At 43.3% G+C, this 21454-nt stretch overlaps 1 protein-coding gene across 3 annotated transcripts in view; it reads right to left on the bottom strand.

The window, feature by feature from the left end:
* Window positions 1–21454, bottom strand: part of vta1 (vesicle (multivesicular body) trafficking 1) — a 58728-nt gene that overhangs the window by 26186 nt on the left and 11088 nt on the right. For all 3 annotated transcript variants that reach the window (XM_026142868.2, XM_026142869.2, XM_026142870.2), the window contains exons 2-4: window positions 18697–18791; window positions 9852–9979; window positions 4311–4386 (exon numbers count right to left, since the gene is read on the bottom strand). In XM_026142868.2, coding sequence (XP_025998653.1) covers window positions 4311–4386; window positions 9852–9979; window positions 18697–18791 — 299 coding nt within the window. The remainder of the gene's footprint in view (window positions 1–4310; window positions 4387–9851; window positions 9980–18696; window positions 18792–21454) is intronic.

Here is a 21454-nt window from a genome sequence, read left to right as displayed (position 1 = left end):
GAAATATTACAATAGGAGTGACGCTGATAAGACCTGTGAGAATTTCCTGCTTATTCCAGTTAAGTGCCAAATTCACAGAAGCAGCTCAGAAACAACACGGAGAGCTGACGCGTATTTGTTTAGCCTTAGCATTACCATCGCAGATGGATGAGGCTCCGGTTATTTTAATCCCTGGAAAAACACTTTTGAGATATTAAAGCACGCAAAGGGAAAGACAGGAATGTAACCGCTATAAAAGTTTCAACAGAAAGGTCACACATTGTAAAACTCTCGGTTAAACAATAACTCATAGCAGAGGGAAGCACATGCTCCCTCATGGGGCAATTTGTTGTCTTTGCATTCATTTAACACCTAAACAGGACTTTTGTAGAAGGCAAAAAGACTCAACAATATCATAAAGACAAAAAACTATGTTCCCTCTTCGGACTGTGCCTGGCCAGGCCCCATAGACTACTTGGGCCTGGCCTCAGGCGCTCGACCTCGGGCATCCTCCCTGGGCCTGGCTCCAGGGCGTGGCCCAGTTAACCCCATCCCGGGCAGAGTTTGTTCCTGGGTGAGGGACCAGACAATTCGCCATGGATGACCCTACCATAGGGCAAAAGCCTCAGATAACATACCCCCTGGGATCCCAGGGACACACAAACTCCTCCACCACAATAAGGTAGCAATTCACAGAGGGAACCACTGGACTTTAAATCTTCATTTGGACATTTGGTTGGTAAAACCTTAAACGTTTCAAGATATGATGAACCACGAATGCTTCAGTTCTGAATTACTTTCAACATATTTGTTGGAAACATCATTATCTTCATGCAGTCATGTGATAAAGTTTTGTGCACAACTGTGAAAACTTTTTCATGACTGTATAAAAAAAAATCCAGATTCTTTTATATTCTAGGTGATGATCCGATTTTCAAAGAGTGACTCAGGAACATGTAGTTTCCCCGGCTGCTGACTCTTTTCTGTGAAGTACCACGATTAGGGTCACAATGCTTTCAATTCCCGTAATTTGTTAATGTAAAATGCATTGGCTGACAATGTCCCCAGGTGGGCTCATGGCCTCATGGTGGAGAGACATAATTATAGTCAGAGGCAGATGGTCCACGCTGCCTTTGTTAGTAACAATGTAGTGCGGTGACAACCGGAGTAGAAGAAGTACGCATATGAGCTTTCTGCTCGTGTAGATTTTTATGTCCAGTGCACGCTCTCGGCCAGGCACAGCAACAAGGAACTAACTGAAGAGGAAACAACTGGGTAATAATTCCAATTGATCAGGCGTAACAGCGACTCCTCGTGTAAAAGCAAAATTGTATTTGTTATATCAGGCCTGAACATAAAAACTCAACAGCTGCAGGAGGAAAGAGAAAACAATGGTAAAGTTAAAGATCTGGCAGCTTGATGCAGTTAACATGAAATCACACAGCCGTGTCTTCACATCTGAATATGGATGCACATCCAATTAAATGTACTGGAGGGCTGGACTGGGGCCAGATTGAGGATTAATGGTGTTCTTAATGAACAGAGATAAAAGGGAACGATCTCCTCTAATGGTGTCATCTCTCTTTTCAACTTAAAGTTTGTGGCCACATTAACAAATAGACAATACAATTCTAACCAGCTTCAAAATCTGCATTAGGTACGACAAACTTAATTCTTCAGTCTGAGCTCTCTGAGCTTTCTGTCATTTCTTTAAGTATCTTCAGGAAAAGATCTCCAGGATTTGTGAAGAGTATTTGAAGCTCTTGTTTAGAGGTTTTCTGCCTGTTTTTCCATTTCAGATATCCAGGAAAGAATCTCCACCCTGCGTCACAAATGGCTGCAGACTCTCACTGTTGGACCTCCTCCTGACCTCCTCGTACATACTGACCATGATGTGGATCCATCTCTCCATCAGACCTGTTCATGTAGTTTTCATAACTCTGCCTTTTCTCCCCGTTTCCCTACATTAAGAACTGCTTCCTGACAGCCGTCCTTTCAGTAACTTTCAGATACTGTTTATTTGCTACAGGCAATTGTTTTGGTTATTAATTTCTTCTTCAGTCACCTAGTGTTCTAAAAAACACACCATGCTGAGATATGGCAAGGTTTCAGTCAATAGCTCTGTGGGAATCACCTTGTTGGTGTTAACTTTGTTATCCTAGGCAATTTTTATAGATTCACCTAAAAAAATAAGAACAAATTATGAGTTTTTGTGAAACACAGGCTGCTCATAACAAAAAGCCACAAGATTCCATTTCAAACTGGTTCCTGAGTTGTCTGTTTTGTGTGAACAGCACTGGTTCATCCCTTGAGTTGGCTTTTTATTCTTGAAAATAAAATAAAAATAAATAAATAAATAAAACAACTGATTATTGTTCAGAAACCCTGGAGAGCTGCTGCTCAAGACCACTTTACAGGACAAACGGGCTCCTTGGAAGCAAAAACATCAATAAATGACGGGTGGTACCTGCTGACAGGCAGGACATCCCCTGACATCTGAGTGCTTGCTTTGAAGAAATGTGTGACATTAAATGTGTGCCAGCCTCAGTTACAAAGGCTAGAGTCATTTTTGAAAAGCACTTCTGAAAATACTGAACTGGATAGTCGTGTTTTTCAAAGTCACTGACTCACTTGTCGGGTTCAGAGACTGTTACACGGCAGCTACAGATTCGGTTTCTCTCTCAGAAACAAGTCAGTGGGATGAATTCTGACACACATGGGAACACATTGAAGGCATTCACGAAGTATAAAGGTCCCTGACGGTAACAGTGTTACATAAGATGGTGGCAACACTGCTGAAAACCTCTTTCTGCTGCCTGAAACTCAGTCACCAGTGGGTCTCAGTGTGGGAACATGACAGCTCACCATACATGAACTAAGTGCCCCATCATGCTTTAATGGTTTCTGGGTGATCTGGGAATCATACACACCAGGTGTTTACAGGAACAGAGCTAAGCAGCACTGTGTTCATACCTCACTTTCACAGTAAAGTTTCGTACGCGGTCAACTTTAAGCACCTTGTTGTTGTGATTTGGTGCTATACAAAGAAAATGTCTCTGCAGGGTTTCCTAACGACAGGGTGAACTTTTATAATTAATGGTAGTGAAATATATTTGGGGACATACTTTGGCCATTTTTCAATCCATCTGGGAGAATCTCATTATCTGTTGTTAATTCACTGAGCCATAAGCCTACCCACTCTTATTTTGAAAGTTCAGTCACTGTCTGGGTGTCTGATCTCAAGAGGACCTCATCCCACAGCTGAACTCCAACATGATGGTCTGCAGTAGTCGATCATAACACCTCTATGCAGAGCTCAGCGCCCCTCAGAGGGACGAGCTGCAGGCTGACGGTGGAGATAACGGGCAGATGGCTGCAGAGACATCTACAGCTCCGTTATGTCTTCATCACAAACGCTGCACATAAAATGTTCAGAGCAGCGGCACATTTGAGCAGAATTTTTAATCACTTTTTTTAGAAAGCGTGGGACTCCTGCACCACACGTACTGTAATCTGAATCTGTGGGAAACGCTGCGCTGTGTTTCACACCTTAAGGCACAAATAACTCCCAGCCACTGCTAATAACCACTAAACTTAAACCTTTGCTTCCAATGATGAAGCTTTAATTTGCTCAGACTCTGATGTTCACACAGACTCTGTGGTTTGTTGTGTTGTGGCTGCACCTTCTCATCAAATGGAAATATTTAACGTGTTTGTGCATCTCTTCCCTGAAAATTCAGCATGGCACATTTGGGATCTTTGAAAATTTTTGGCTGCGAAATAAAATAAAGTTCTGTGTTTTAACAATGTCGGGCTGTGCGGCCAGTCTGTAAAGGTTCGCTAATAACTGCAGATTAGCGGGAGGATAAGAGCACAAATTTACACAAAGTCTGTTTATCTGCAGCACCCTGAATACATCGCAACAGCTGAGTCAACGCTTGGCCTCACAGCAGCTCTGTTATGAAAACAACAACAATGAAATATCAGAAGGAAGGGATTGGAGAATGACCTGAAGTCTCCTTTAATGACATTCCCACAGTGCAGTGACCTGATCGATGTCACGACTGTGTCACTTTCTCGTGTCTGAGTCGAAAGAAGCAGATGCATGACTGCTGTCAGGATCTGGCTGCACAGACAGGCCTCGGCAGCAGGATGAATGTTCTGTTGGTTTTGGTCTCTTTGGGGATTATTGGATCATTTATAAATGATTAAATAAAGTCGGCATCATCCTTCAGCCAGTTAACTGATAAATGAGCTTCCTATTGGGGTTGGTCATCATTATAACTCTGCAGAGATCAAACCTGGGACTCCCAGCAGGGTCTTTATCTTACCTCCTCTGACAGCTCCCCAAAAACAGACAAGACATCCAGCAGCAGACTTGAAGTGTAGAATGACTTGATCATGTTCCTGGAGGAAGGAAAGAGGCAGAGGAGGGGGACAGACGGCAGGAATTATGGGATATACGAAGGAGGAAAGGTTGGAAGAAAAGGGGGTTGAAAAAAATGGGCAGAACAGAAGTGAATGAATAAGATGGAAGAACGTCCATTAGTCTCTTACTGTCTCTTACTCCATCACTGAGAGAGCCTTGTTTCTACAACAGCGATTTATTTATTTGCCCATGAGCAATTTTGCCAATAATGTTGGTTGAAGCTAAGAGAAGCAGTCAACGGAAAAACAACAAAAAAAAGAAATAGGGCCGTTTTAACGGCACCGTCTGCCAGCAGCTTTAGCGTGATTTGGTGCATTTCAAATAAATAAATTGTTAAGGTTCAAAATATTGGGGATGGAGACAAGAGAAAAACCACAATAACAACACTGGTCCGGCCGGGTTAAGTCAAACGATGATTTTAATGAACACCCGCGTGGGAGATGGACACCGTATGCAGACAGCCTCAGATCTCAAAATGGTGGAGCATTGCTCAAACTCTTATAGCCTCTGGTTCTCCCACCTTATCATAAAAGCCTAAACATTCACATGCTTTTCTCTCACACGGCGCCTAAGCTACGACCTTGGCTCCCCGTTTATCTGCTCCTGCTGAGTTGGGGCAGAAAACTCCAGTATATTCTGTTCTCTTCTAATCAGACAAATAAGGCGATGACTTTCTGCAAACAGTATTTCTTATAACATCATAAAACAATATCATTCATCCACAATAAATCAGCAGTCTAATGTAATGCAAATCAGTTTAACGAATGCAATAGTTATCAGCTTCTTCTAATTCAGGAGAATAATGCAAACTAAAACTACATAATAATTCACAATCTTTAGTTAGGGGTATAACATGGCATAAAATAATATTATAATCTAACAAAATAAACAAATAATCCAAAAGTAGCTATATTAGCAAAAGCACTTTCGATAGAGCTGAGGAAGCTGGTGATAGCCTAGCATACTCAGCCGGATGGTGGACACGTAAACGCTCATGCACGTTAGTCGTGTTTGAGTCCTTTGCTGGCACTATGCGTCTGCACAAGCGGCACACCCCTTTGGTTACATCCTCAGGTTTGCCTCTTTGAATCTTTCGGTTTGAAGCCAAAGAAATCCCAAATTGGTGACTTTGTATTTTTTTGGGCAACTAGTTGCTCCATGTTTGGACTTCTGTGTTCTAAACGCGCAAATCAGTCTGTGCATGATTACATTGCTCCGCCCATCAAAAAGTCACCTGCACGAATATATCGCCTATCGTCATTTATTGGACTCATTAATGTGGGTTGGAAAAATTTCACATATCGGCCAGCCTTAATCAATACCAACTAAAAGTGGTCCAAGCTACAAAGGAACAAACCACTGGAGCAGCTGCAGGCTCAGCACCACAGGACCGCTCCAGCGTGCTGTAGAGCACAGAGCACGCAACACGCAAACACGACACAAACTGTCTCCTGAGACATGTTGGATTCAAACATGCATCAGTGCCAGGACACTGTATAAACTCACTCGAGTTTTAAAAGTGTCTTACAATCACATGAACTCAGATATGTCACTGTTCGTATAAAACGGCGTAATATATATTGGCTCAGAGTTATTACATTTGGATCATTGTTTTAAAAAAGAAAGCACCTTTAAAACTTTGGCTGGTGCAGGTCGAGAGCCAAACATTTGTGTTTTGAGGATTGCAGATTATCTTTCAGTTATCAGCATTTTTGTTTCCATTACTGTCCCACCCACATGAGCTGGGGCAGGGGCTTAAAAATGCCACTTAGACTGGAGGGGATGGATCTTCTATTTCTGTATAACAGCATTACTCATTTTACCTCTAACGTCACTGTAAACCTTTACTAAGCTTTTATTGTTGTTTATTAAGCTAACGTATACGTTATTACTAGTTAATTATTTGCTTAGTATTGTTTACTTTTTGTTTACTTCTTTATCTGTTATCTGACTCTTGGTAAAAGATTTTAAACAGCATGTGCTTGTGTAAGATGTTGATCAGATGTTGAGGCTGGCCGGGCTCTCTGGTTTGAAGAGTAGATACGTTTGGTAACCACAGCAACCCATCATCACACACACACACACACACACACGCACGCACACACGCACACACACACAGGTAAGGACAAAGAATGGGCTCCTTGTAGTGCAGAGTGGGAAGTTTTCAAAAAAACATTCAGCTGTGTGACTCAAAATGAAGACATGTAAACATGTACGCATTTACACCTCTGTCTGCATGTATATCCGTGTGACTGTGTGTGTGTGTGTTCAGGAGTGACATAACACACGGCTGAGGCTCGTGTGTTATATCCGTGTATATCCGTGTGACTGTGTGTGTGTGTGTTCAGGAGTGACATAACACACGGCTTAGGCTCGTGTTGGCAGCAGACCGCTGCTGCTTGTAAAACCGCAGGCGGGTTTGCTGACCAGCAGCAGAACAGAAGCTTGAGTCAGTCCTGCTTCATATACCTGCTGGAAACAGCTTTTGGGCTGTGTTTACACCACAAACAAATCCAGAGACACGTCGCCTGCATCCATTCATCCTGCATGAGCTGCTGCAGGATGACTGACAGAAAGGGAAACCGACTCTGCACGTTTCTCCCAGGTCAAAGGTCAAAGTGCAGAGTCTCCAGAGTTCACAGAGGAGACGTCATGCAAGTTTCTGTCTTTTTAGCAGATCTGGATGCTACTGATATGCTATTGAATTGAATTGAATTAAATTGAAATAAATTGAATGAAACCCCCTTTTAACAGGAAGAAACCTCAGGCAGAACCGGGCTCGGGGAGGTAATAAAGTGTGGAGTGATAAAGTTGCAAACTTGCGGGATGTTGGAGCGGGTGTTTTCCTTAAGGATGAGCAGATTTAATTACTTTAATGAAATAATAACTCCTTTGGTTTCTGCTGTGGTGATGATGTCACTGTATTACTGATGACTATCTTTCTATCGGCTTCAAATTCTTTTAAAACTTTATTAATACAGCAGATCTTAAACAATGCTGCTGACCAAAGCTTCTCCTCGGACATGCTCACACCGCTGCATTGTCTACAGCAGCTGTGTTCATGCTGAGACTTCATCAACCTGTTCATCCATGCTTCCTATTGGTCAGAAGCATGGATGGACCAGCACCGCACCTATCATGTGAACGTGCAAGGGAAACTCCAGGTGAACTCACAACCAGATAACCAGCTCAGCCCGATAACTGCTGTTGGGTACCTGAATCCAGGTAATGGGAGGATAAGCGGGTATCTGAAGTCACTTTGTCATGCAGGCATGGTGGATTTCTTTGTTTAGTTGAAAGGTTACAGCAGTTGCACAGAGTTGCAGGTGCTTCTGTTTTGTTGTTCTTTGTCTCATTCCTAGGAAATGGTGTGTCTGAGTCAGACACAGGGTCCAACTTTTTAAAGACAAAGCAAAGAAAAAAAAGATTGAATTCCTGACTGAAATATTTGGCCAGCCTCACTTAATGTACCATTAGAAACGCAGATAAGACAAACAAAGAACGCATTGAAATCGTGTGGAGAACGTATAAACACTTCTGATTATTTCCAAGGTGTTTCCTGTCGGGCAGTCTCATTCCAGGTGATAAACTGGGGGAAGGAGAAATTACAAAGGAAAAGAGTAAGAAACACACATTTTTCAGAGAAATCCCCCAAATCAACTGTTCCAATAACCTGGTGTCATGTTATTCTTCCCCGTTAAATATGAGGATTTAACACAACCAGAGTCACTAACAGAAGAGTAATGATTACAAACTAACGTTTTTGGTTTTAATCCGACTTCATTGGTTCAATTAGCTCCAAAGGTTAAAGCTGTGATGGGTGTGAACACTGTGATTAGCAGCAGAAACATCTCTGCTAAAACACTCTCAGCTGAACGCTGAATGAAGATCAACAGGCTGAGGTGGTTTCCTGACCTAAATAGGCAGCATTTTTCCACATGATGCCTGAGTTACTGCTTCCATGGAAGGAGATGTGACCGGCTTTCCACCAAACGGTCTGGAACTGGATGTACGGACGCAGAAGTCCCCCGAGACCAAGACCGTCCCCAACAGGGCCGTCGACCATCTGATGGTGACGGCAGAAACTGAGCGTGCACTACAAGGAGCAGCATTCCTGAATATTCCTGAATATTCCTGAACATTCCGGAAAATTTCCCACTGTGACACTGTGACGCCTAAAGGGGGGCAGCTGTGCTTATTTTCTGCCATGAATTCTGCTCCATTCGTGTAAGTTCATATTAAAAACACAGGCAGAGTTTCAAATAATGAGCTCAGTGTGCAGATGTGAGGAATTCAGCCTGCTCTAAACTCTCTGCTTCACCCAGGCCTTTCTACTCTTGGCTCTCGCTGACATCACTGAGTGGGGATAGCCCTGATACGGCCCCCTCATGCACGAGTGTGGGAGGAACCTAATATTGTGTTTCAGAGTGAGGAAAGGCTGAGGAGCTGCAGTATGAAAGACATAAAGTGTTGGGGTGTTTCCAACATGTCTCCTGTCAGAGGAAAAACATCAAGACTCAAAGAAACTAATAAAAGAAAAAATATAATTATCCAGTGAAATCCTCCAACAAACCCTTCCAGTGACCCGGTTAGATACTGACCTTCCTCGTGAATGATCAGATTAGAGAGGAAGGTCATAATTAAACCATGTGTGAATAAAACGTCAGACCGTCACTAATCGATTTATTAATAATTACAAACTTTCATTCTTGGATGGGCGAGTAAAACCTTTTGGTTCAAAGCAAGGATGAGCTGCACTGTGGCCCAGTATGAGTATAAGAAGAATTATTTTGAACACTGAATCATGCAAAGCTGGTCTTATAGAGCCCACAGTATAAGTAACGGGTCTAACTGGAATCTGAATATTACCTTTATCTGAGAAACTGAGTTTCTTTTGACAGAAGCTGTGCTCACATTTTCAAAGTCACAGATCGTATTGTTGTGGTCCACAGAACACCAGTGCACCAGGTAGTCTGTGCATCCCGCTTATTCACTGAGGTTTGAGATATTTATTTGAGCAGAGAAACAGCAGGACTGTGTGGTTCTGAGGGCTGGGAGCTGCTCTGTGTTTCTTCCTGCAAGACGACTCCTTCCATGAAGTACTTGTACTCGTGAATACAAATCTCATATCAAGTCCTTTGTAATGGCAATCTAATATTTAGACTCCATCATGAACTGAAGGTTTAAATACCTCAAAGTTTCTAATTGGACTAATCAGAGCATCATTCAATGATTAAATCATTACACTGACAAACCAGTTACGCAGGGCCATTACACTCTTCTGGGATGTTATGATTACAGGCCAAAGCCAACTTCAAAGTCCTGCTAGTAAGTGCACACACACACACACACACACACACACACACACACACACACACACACACACACACACACACACACACACACACACACACACTCTCTTAAGGAGTGGCTCGGTTCTCACTTGTGGAATCGTCCTGCTCTGTCCTCGTTGTCAGCGTAGAGGAATAATTTTAAGGCATAGTTTTCGATGTGGGCGTTCCCAACCACCTCCTGACTGATGGACTCGTTATCACTCAGCTCCTTCTTCATCTGCAGGAGAAACAAAAACAACGACACATGAACGGAACCGTGTAAGCTCTGCAGAGAAAAGCAATAAATCTGTTTTAGTGTCAAACTTTGGTTGTGAAAGGTGTAATACGTTTTAGCCTGAAACTGATCAACAGATCAGAAATATAGAAGAACATCTGCACACGCTCACGTTTGCAAACGGATAGACCTGCAGAGCTATTAGACCAGGTACTGTTTTAACTGCTGAATCAGGTGACACACACTCAATGCATTCACTGTACGAAGACCAACACTTACACACCAGTGCCCACAAATTCACACAAAGCCATCATTAAAACAGGGCCTCTCTTTGACCAGCTAAACCCTTTTTCTGGAGTATTCCATCTACTGGATGTACTTATCCCAGTATCTGCTTTATTTACAGTTTTTAAAACTTAGTAGGACCTGCAGATGATCCTTTAAACATCCAGCGGAGGCCGGAGAAACTAACCCTGATCCCTGGATGTGTCGCTTTTGGTTTGGTGCACGGAAAAACACTTCTGACTTCTTAGCTCAAATGTTTTAACTCAGGCAAACACGTCCTCGCTTCAGCGGGTGCCATCTAGCATGATGCTTGATTAGTCTCGCTCGCTCTGCTTCGCTTTGACTAGGTTTGCTCCACCTGTAATTGCTCCTCTATATGAAATGCCTAGCTCTGTCCATTACGGCGTCCAGCAGGCTTCGGGTTTCTTGTAAAAGCACTAAAGCAAACACGCAGGTTGCTTCCAGCAGGTGGACCCTGGCCGGGCTGAATAGATACTCTGTTCGCTGACTGTGAGTCGTAGCGGAGGAATGTAAAAGCACTGAGCTGAGCGTAGGACAGCAGAGGACAACTGGCCTGGGAATACAAGAATGTGGGATGAAAGGAAAGTCGCTAAACTCAGCCATGACTCTCAGGCTCGCTCGCTCTGGTTAGGTTTCCGTTTGACAGGCGACCAAACTTAAAGTGAAGCAGAAGAATTAGCGCCACTTTTTAAATGTAAACCTGGACCAGGTTAGAGCGAAGCAAGCCTTTGATACGAGACCGTGACGCCTTATTGACTCTGGGAGCAGCGAGTGTGACGCACGGAGGTGCAAACCAAGTCCAAACCAACAAACCGGGGCCGCTTCCCACAGAAATCCACACATGCACAGCAGTGTGCATGAGCGACGGGACGCCCAGCCACGCTTTCATGAGCTCTGTTAATAAATGAAGACCATAAATATGTGAGTGACAATGAATCACAGAGACTCCAGCTCCAACACCTCTGACTGCAGCTGATGCTTTATGCTCAAGTCTGCAGCCTCGGCCCACCTCTTCCTTTCCACTGTCGCCAAAGTGCTTGCTCATAGGGTCATAGTACGAGTGTTGGGCTTTTCTCTGCATCTATTATTGTAGGGTCTACCTTACAATATAAAGAACCTTGAGGCAACTATTGTTTTGATTTGGTGCTGCATAAATTAAATTAAATTAAAATCAATTCAAATCTAAATTCTAGTTGCAGTCATTTGAATTTTCCTCCATCATCCGCTGAGCAGTGTTCATGTGTCTGAGCTTCAAGTCAGTGTCTCTAAACTCAGAAAGCTTTGAGTGTCTGAGATCAATACATGTTTCCTTGACGTTAGTGAGGTCTTAACCCTTTTTGAACCATGAACCTGGTGGTCCGTGTAAAAGCATGCTTTACTGTAACTCTGTTAATGTTTGTGTTAGAGACGAAAATCAAACGGTTTTGGAAAAAAGAGAACCTGTGCTCTGCAGTGATAGTTGGTGTACCAAGTACTCACAGAGTGGCATGAAAAATCAGCTCCACCGGGATTTTACCGTAACTCCTCGACCGCTCAGGGCTCAAGAGGAAATTCAAATAGCTGGACACATGTATCCATCTGGGTTTGGATCTACATTTCTGAAAACCTTCAGTTCAGTCCATGATGTGGTTCTGATAAAGTCCATCTTTGTTCAGATGCGCGTAATTCCCACAGTCACAGGTGATCAGAACCACCACAGACTCATCGAACAGGCTCCAAGAAATCTGAGTCTTTGTACAGTATGTTTGATAAGGCTGCACAATTGATTGAATTATAACCTCAATCATTTTGGCTTCTCACCCTTAAATGAACACGACTGAGCAACAATAACAATGTGTTCTCTGCCAATAAAATGCAAAGTAGAAGCAAATCGAGCAGCTTGTTAATCTGCTTTACTTACAGAGCCAGAATTAGCCGCATTACTCATTCGCTCACTCCGTTCGTAAAGCGGCTGAGCTGATTTTAAACTGCTGTGTGTTTTACCTGATAAACTCTGCAGGTAAAACAGATTGATTAAGTCACAGAAGAAGGACCACCTGTTTGACCACCCTGATCTCCCCGCTGTGAGAGACCACGGCGCTCATCCTCAGTGGCTGCTGCAGGAGACAAAGATCTAAATTTAGCAGCATCTACCATGACTGGCATCTCTGAGGTTTCCCATCCTGCATCACATGAAACTGATTTTCAAACAAGTGATCTTCCACCGTCCCAGTGAAAGGCTTGAGCTGGCAATGACAGTGGAAAATAAAAGTCCAGCATGCCTAATGCCTAGTACGTACGAGCCAGGTCAGTGGGGAAATTGGGGGGGAGGATTGGGGGGGGGGGGTTAAATCCTGACTCAGAGCGCTGCAGAATGAGTCACAGCAACAAGCAACAGTTCATTAAGGAGTGGAAACCTCGGGGTGTCCCCGTGTTTCACAGAACTTGTTCGGGCTCCATCTGGACAATAGCAGCGCTTCCACATGATTAATTGGGTTTGTGCTGGTGTGATCACAGTCTGACTGCAGCTGAAGTTTACCGAGCAAAACCAAATCAGAATAAGACGGAGCCTGAATCAGGTCCGTGTTTGAACCACTCCTGCTGCCTGCTATCAGCCTGGGAAACAGTTTTGCAACAGGTTCACAACATGACACCAGTTCTCTCTGTAAAACCTGAAACCTGCTCTGAAAGCTGGCATCCGGTTGTTCAGTGATGACGCGACGAATCCTACTTCCGGGTCTAAAGTAGTCTGCGTTTAATATGGCTTTTGTGTTGTTAACATGTTTAATGTTATGTATTTTCTTCTATTTCATCTCAAAAAGCTCCTAAAACAGTCAGTGATCCCTGTTGACCTCCCTCGGCTTTTATTACCGCTAATCATTTATTTAAGCTCAGTTTTTAAAACCTTAGGATGTAACTACAGCCCAGCCCATGCAGCAGTATATGAATGACTAACCTCGTATTGTGGATGGATTATCTCAGTTGTTCTCCTGGCTGAAGTTTGGTCCTTTTACAGCATCCTGCCATGCGATTACATTTGTTTCTGACCACCGAGAAAACTCACGTTAACTTTTATCGAGTGGAAAAAAAAGTTAGCTTGTTTATATTATGCTAACATAGCTGTGTCGCTAGCGGTCACGTAGCACATCATTATATACCAGCTAGCCCAACTTCAGTAATCCTACAAACGTCACTGCTGTTTAGTTTTCTGTCTTCATTTATGCTGGAAGTGATAACAGAGCTGTACGTTTTAATTTGTTTCCAAAACCCCGCAGTCAGGACATGCTATATTGTATTTAGATAGAAGCTAGCGAGCTAACTCCCTGCTAACTTCTAACTCCGTTAAATGTCATAAATTCCGTTTTCATGGATGCCTGGATGTTAAACTCAATTGTTACACCTGGTAGAGCAGAACGCTGATCATTTTATTAAAGATGAAAGACTTTAGACAGTTTTTCAACTCTCAGTAATGCCATAGTGATCGTTTGATATATGGACCTGCAGCGGAGTTTAGACCCAGACACGGCTAGTGACGTCAGACTTAACAACCGGATAGGCCCTGATCACTAGGGCTGGGCCATATTATACCGTTCACGGTAATACCGGTATAATGTTAGGCAACGATAGGAAAATGAAATATCGCGATAGAATGGGAGTAAAACGCGCATGCGCAGTGCCTTTGTTTTCATACGCACATGGCCGATTGTTGAGTGAAACAGATGAACCAGAATTGGTTTGTAAAAATGGTGCAACTTCCGTGATGTGGAACTGGTTTGGTGTTTGTCCGTCAGATACACAACAAAGCACATTTTTTTGCAGAACATCCAAGCGGCCGTTGTTATTGTCGTATTTGTCGGACTAAGATGCTCTTAAATCTGGGAGTAATCTGGGTCCTAAACTCCTTATCCTTCAGGTCAAACAACACTGCAGCATCACTTAAGAGTTAAAAACTGTCTAAATTCTTTCATCTTTAATAAAACGATCAGCATTGCTGCTTTACCAGGTGTAACTATAAAGTTTAACTTCCAGGCATCCATGAAAACAAAAGTTATTACATTTAACGGAGTTAGAAGTTAGCAGGAAGCTAGCGGAAGTTAGCTCGCTAGTTTCGCTAGTTACCTAAGCATGATATTGCATGTTCTGACTGAGAGATTTCTGAAAAAAAATCAAACGTACAGCTCTGCTATCACTTCCAACATAAATGAAGACAGGAAACTAAACAGCAGTGACGTTTGTAGGGTTACTGAAGTTGGGCTAGCTGGTATATAATGATGTGCTACGTGATCGCTAGTGACACAGCTATGTTAGCATAACATAAACAGTGAAGCTGAAGGACGAACACTAACACTTTTCCACTTATAAAAGTTAACGTGAAGGTTCTTCATGGTTAGAAACAAATGCAATCGCATGGCAGGATGCTGTAAACGGACCAAACTTCAGTCAGGAGAACAACTGAGATAATCCATCCACAATACGAGGTTAGTCATTAATATACTGCAGCAACATGGGAATAGAGCAGCTGCCAGAGAATTCAACATTAATGAATCAATGGTACAGAAGTGGAGGAAGCAAGAAGAATGAGTTTAATAAAGTTTGATTTATCTGACTGCTTTGTTTCACTTAATGTGCCTTATAATCCCGTGCACCTTATGGTCCGAAAAATGCGTACTGCACACTGCAGTTTAATGTTGCAAAGCACCTCTTTTTAACTTCAGTGGATATTATACATGGTTATGCTCAGGATATGTCAGCCCATTTCTACTGGAAATGCCTTTTGGTTAAACTTTCAGCAAGGAATTTGCATTTGCACTGTTACATTTTTATAAAGCTTTAATGTACATAAAAACCAGCTTCTTGTTTAAGTGAAAATAAATGGAAGGTTGTCTTTTTGCGCTAGTAATGTTGTGGAGTTGTATTTTGTCTCGCATCAATTATATCGTCGGTTATATCGTTATCGCAAATTTTCAAATAAATATCGTGATAAATATTTTTGGCCATATCGCCTTGCTCTACTGATCACAGCCTTATTTGTGGCCATCCTCACCTGCAGTCTTCTCCTAAACTCTTGCTGCTCCTCAGAAAAAAAGGAAATTAAAGTTTTCTTTTCTTTACCAGATGTTGCATCAGCTTTCCCTCTCGGACTCTCCTTGCTCCTGCAGTGATGCATGGAGACGTCTCAAGCAACCGACCTGCTTGCGACTCCAAGCTGGCAATAGGCGTCAGAAAGACGACGCAACAAACGCGGCAGTCGTCACTCCATGTTCACAGCATCAAGCAGAAGCTGACACAGTCAGGAGTGACTGTTTGATATTTTACGACCAACAGTTAATATTCATATTTTATAAATGCTCACACTGAACAAGTTTACCTAAGAATATTTCCCTAAAAAGACTCCACCCAGAGCAAACTGCAGCAGCCAGCGGAGCATGCTAACATCACCACCGTGACAAGGTGACACCAGGGACAGCAGCTCATTGAAAAGGAGGACAGAAAATTATATATTGTGAGAAATATTTTCTGAGAGTAGTGCAATGCAATGTATGGCTATATACAGCAGGTGTGTGTCGTGTCGGGAAAGCGACGCACATGTGTGACGGAGATCCCTGGAGCTTCTGTAAAATCAGGCTGCATCTGATTCCTTTAACTGTTCAGACCCACACCTGATTTGCCACGTAGCAAGTTAAACTTGAAACGGTAAACGTTGGATGTAACCGTAGAAGTAGAAACATGCGCGATGAGGGTGGGAAACTACAGGATCAAAATGACATGGACAGTAAAACTGAAGCTGACGGATGTGTTTTAGAGCTTCATCACCTCTCCGTGGGTTCTTCTTAGTCTCGATAAATTCACTTGGTCCCCCCGCTGGGACACTCTCAGCCCGGTCACCTGCTCCCTCCCTTCCTCCCGTCATCATAACAATTCCACAAAATCGAATTAGCCCATTCCTGTTAGCAGACAGGAGAGCAGCCTGCATTACGTAAATGTGACTCACGGAGAAGCACAAGATGTTCTCGTAAGCTTGGAGAACAAACAGACGCAAACCAACGTGTCTTATTCCAAAATTAAGTGAGACTTGTGGCACAAAGAGTCCCTAATGATAAAGATTATTTACCATAATAATAATAATACCATTTCACATTAAATGGTGAAAAGAGATAAAACCCAAAGAGTCTTCACCTGATGGAGCAGGATAACTTTACATCGACCTCAGCAGGAAAATGTCAGCACTGGTCAGCTGTGAGTGGGGGTTAAGATAACCCACAACTTACATCATCAGGCCTTTGCTCTCATGTGAATGACTGAATGTAAAATCTCTGATCAGAGGTTCAGGCTGAATGGTATGTGAAACAAAACCTTGTTATTGTTAGATTTATATATCGTTCGTTATCAATATAAATCTCAATATAAATCAAAGGTTGTTGATTACCTTGTTGTGGTCGGCTTACACTCCCCGGCAGTGAGGCTCAGGACTGTCTTAGTGAGGCATCTGTAAATATGTGCAACTTGACCACATATCCAGAGTGACAGTGAGGTGTGGCACAGCTGTCCAGCTGTCGCTCTGCACTCTGTGCCATCTGAGAGAAATGTTTCTGGCCCGCGAGTCGCTAACGAGGGTCAGTAACTTAAATGACGCTTAAATCCGACATTCTCCTGTCCTTGTACACACTTCAGGTTCAGAGCGCAGTGGCAGGAAATGGGGAGAACATTGTCTGGGTTATCACTGGGTTTACGTCTTATTGTGCACAACATGACATTTATTTTAGAAACCATGTACCCGTCAGAGTCAAAAAAAAGGCTAAAGCGGTGCATATTTCAGGATGGTTTCCTTAGATCCATACTTCACTCACCACATCTGCTTTTGAGAAAAATACAACAACAGCTAAAATGCCAAGTTCAAGGAAAAGTTCAAGAACTTTAGATACCAGTGTGTGACATCACATTATCTGCAGCCATCTTTTATGTACAGTCTATGGCTTAAACCATCTTTAAAACAATACAGGCTCAGAAATAACAGGCTCAGGCTCGTTGCGTGACATGGCACAGAACGTACTGATGAAAGTGTTCGTAGTTCATACATATATGGACAAATTGAAGGAAAACTTGAAGTATTATGACATTACCTGGCCTGCAAAGTATGTCTGCTAACAGACCTTTTGAAGGCTTTACTGCATTACTTATGATATCTTGCTGCCCAGCAGTGCATGTGACCTGTAGGGGGCCCTCTGGGGTCACTGGGACCCCAGCAGTATTTTAACCTCTCCAAGGAGAGAAACCTCAAAGCTCTGAGAGGACCTTATGCAGTCAGTGCAGCCTCTGATAACCAACAGGTAAATGTCAAGCATTTTAGAGGGCTGCGTTGTGTGTGTGTGTGTATTCATATCTTTGTGGGGACCAAAGATTTAAAGTTTACTATACTTCTGGGGACCAAAATCCTGGTTTGAAGGCATTTTTGAGACTCATAATGTGGTTTTAGTGTCAGGGTTAGAGTTAGGTTATGGTTATGTTAGGTTTAGGATGAGGGTTAGGTTTAGGCATTCTTTTTTCATGGTTAGGGTACGGGGCTAGGGAAAGCATTATGTCAATTAGATGTCCCCACAACATAGTAATACCTGACGTGTGTGTGTTTTCTAAGAAAAGAGCCATTCAGCCGTGTGCTGCTGAGGTAGAGGCGGTGTACAGGCAGCGGTGCAGCCAGCGTCACAGGCTCGGAGCAGGAGTAACGAGGCTGTCGGCTGGACCGTGCAGCTCAGCAGGAGGTCATTGTTCTTCACGTAACACGTCACTTAAAATCTGATGTATATGAAATCCAACAAGATTCTTATCAACCCTCGAGATACTTCTATTCATATCTCTTATTAATTTACTAAACCTGAGCTGTACAGCAGGGGCAGACAAAAGCTCCTCAGACGTCCTCTATGAGCCTCGGTTTCTTACAGATAAATAAAAATAAACCGGGCTGATTTAATCTGGCAGATTTTCTCGATGCAAAGCTTAAACTTCAGTATAAAATAAATAAATAAATAATCCCAATGAAAGTATGAGCTGCAGCCTGCATGGCCTCGAGGCCTGCACAGAAACCAGGGACCCCCAAGCCCGTGTGTCCTCTCCACAGAGGGAGAGGGAGTCCAGAAAAATCAAGAGCATGTTTATGAAACAAATGCAATGACCATCTCATCTGCGTGTTTTTGTTCTCTTAATCACTTGAAGTCAAAAGCAGGAATGAAAATCAGACCCAGCGAACAGACCCAAATTAATCTTTCTCATTTAGATGCAGTCAGCAAGCTCCTGAAATACTGAAGCTCCTGGTTTGAGATGATTAAGCTAATGCGCTTCATTTACTCATTATTCAACGTGACACAATCAGCAAGAGAGAACTAAACAGGAAAAAGGGTCCGCACTGAAGGAGGAACAGGACTAAAGGGAATCCAACTCACCGTCTCCAGCTGGTCCATGAGTTTGACCAGGAACTTTCGGCACTCGGGTGTTTTGCTGTCCAGCTTCATGCCCGTCTGCATGGCGTAGAGTCGACCTGCGGGAGAGCACGGGGAGGAGATAAAAAAATTAAACAAGTCTGTTCTTCCACAGCTTCGCTCACACAAGACTCGACACAGAGTCCTCTTCATTAAAGTTTCACACAAGAGCTGCTGAAGATGTTTTCTTCTCTTCCAGGAGGAGGAGGGAAAGATTTCCACCTGAGACGAAGCAGGCCTGTGTGGACACACTCATGATCCCTCACCTGTCAATTATTTCTATTCTTCTCTAACATGATGTAACCTCACACCTGAGCAGCAGCACCGGGCCTGCAGGGATGACCTCCAGAAAAACTCTTAGAGAACTTGGACTGGAATTATTTTCCAAAAATTATAAAGCTAGTCAGAAAAAAGGTGCTGGTATGATAAAGTGTTTTCATATTACTGTAACGGAGGTCAGGGAGGGCTCGTGTTTCTGTGATGTACCTGCAGCTCTTTACTCAGTGTTCAAAAACTGTTATGAATATGACAGATATGCATTTACTGAATGTATCTGCTGGTATAGGGACATTAAATCCAATGTTATTTGAGCCAGAAAAATACACAAAACATTCACAAGGAGTGATACAACCTGAACTCCACGTTCAACACCACAGACTGTATTTAAAAGATTGCCCAACAAGACTTCACAAACAATGAAGAGACACTTGCTCACACAGTCTATGCTCACAACACAAACCTCAGAAAGCAGACTGAGAATGATGTGCACAGCTGTCACACAACACATTTTCAAAAACTGAAAAGAGCTCCCCATCAACAATACACACACACACACACACACACACACACACACACACACACACACAGAGACAGAATTCAGAAGTCCGTCACTGTGCTTCGGTTTGCCTCGTGGCTACACAAACCATGACTTTACACCCCGTTAGAGAGTTTGTGTGTGTAAACGTTTTATGGAACCATGCTGATGCCTTCCTGTAGATTCTGGGCTGAACTGCACTGCAGACTCATCTCTGTGTGAATCAGCCCGGGGTTTGTTAACCAGATGGATGGTGCACTGTGTGTGATCGCTGTGCGTGCACACAGCTGCTGTCTCGACCCATGTTAAAAATGATTGTCTTTAACTAAAATGAGAGACACTTTGAAGCGCACACGGCTTCCTCCTCCATCAGCAGGAAATACAGACGCTGTGTCTGCAGGATAAACACCTCACAGTCGTCCTAAACCGGCAGCAGAAAGGCTTTTCACACTCTGCTCACTCTCACACAATCACAGGTGTGTTGGAGTAAAAACCTCCACCTGTGCTGACAGGCACGCAGACATTCCTCAAATCATCTCTAATCCACAGCTCTGTGTGTGTGTGTGTGTGTGTGTGTGTGTGTGTGTGTGTACACTTGTAGTGCAACAGGCACAGTGAGCAGACTCAGCGCTGCACTATCAGCGCAGGGTGAAGTGACCTCAGAGTTCCTTCTCTGCGAGGATTACCTCAGCAGATTGTGCTGTTTGTGTGGAGGCGGAGTGCGGCGTGCAGCACAGAGCGATGAGATCAGCGCGGATTTTACCCTTTGCTGAAATTCTCTCTTTTGAACGTGGACCTCATTTTGGAACGTGGAACCTTGTCGTGTTCTAGAAATTGACGGTTTTATTAAAAATCACCAACGTTTCAAATAATAAGTAATCTCTGTGAGCCACGTGCTCAGGTTGTAGGGCATCGCAGCCCCACCCACCTGCTGTTAAAACCTTCTGTCTGTGAGGGGCAGCCAATCAGAAGACAGCTGGCATAAAGGTGGAGGAGCCCAAACTGCTTGCTTCAGAGTGACTGCAGTAATGCAGCATCACATAAATAAAGATTACTGTAAATTGTAAATCATGCAGAGCTACTCTAGTAGAAGAATATAGAGCTGAAAGCATGTGGAATGGTGCACGGTAAGAAATCTGAGTAACTAATTATAATTATGTTTATAATTTAGTTCATTAATTGAACAAAACTCAAAGGTTGCAACTTGTCTGTTTTGTTTTATGCCTTTAATTTGAAAATCTCCGGGTTATAGTTTGTTGGTCAGACACGGCCGACATGACATGAGCTGGAAACGTTAATAAACATTAAAACATAACTAAATAAAATTCCACCTATTGATATTGCTCCCACAATTACTCTACACTTATTGTACGTTATCTGAAACATGCACAGGCTGTGCTCAGAGCGTCTGCTGCAGCGGAGAGAGAAAGCCTGAATATTAAGCAGTATTCCAGCGTGGACGGTCGGGCCTGTCGAGTTACCAGGAGACCATAAACATCGTGTTGTACTCTGCATATATTTGAGTAATCCGTTTCCACCTCATGTTTGAGTCACAGCCCTGCGCAGCATCAGCAGAACAATGGCCCATTTCACAGCAGCAGAATGGCGGGGAGCCTCTGTCCAGCCGCCAAGGCCAGAAGCACTCAGTGTTTCCAAAGAGCGGCACCAGTGTGACACGCATGTACGCATGTACGCATGAACAAGAGAGCAGCAAGCCACACAGACAGCGGGTCCTCCAGCAGACTGACAAAGGAAGGCTTTGTGTCATCGCGCTGTACAACACAACCCAACACAGTTAGACTGCAGACACACACACACAAAACCAGTGCTGGAGCCCCCTTGTGGTGAGTGAAGGTGCAGTTTGTTTCTGCATAGGAATCATTTTTCATTAATTTGTATTTTGTTCAG

The sequence above is a fragment of the Astatotilapia calliptera genome, chromosome 15, assembly GCF_964374335.1.
Source record: "Astatotilapia calliptera chromosome 15, fAstCal68.1, whole genome shotgun sequence".
NCBI lineage: Eukaryota > Metazoa > Chordata > Actinopteri > Cichliformes > Cichlidae > Astatotilapia > Astatotilapia calliptera.
Note: the sequence above shows the minus strand (reverse complement) of the source record. Positions and strands in the feature narration are given on the sequence as shown.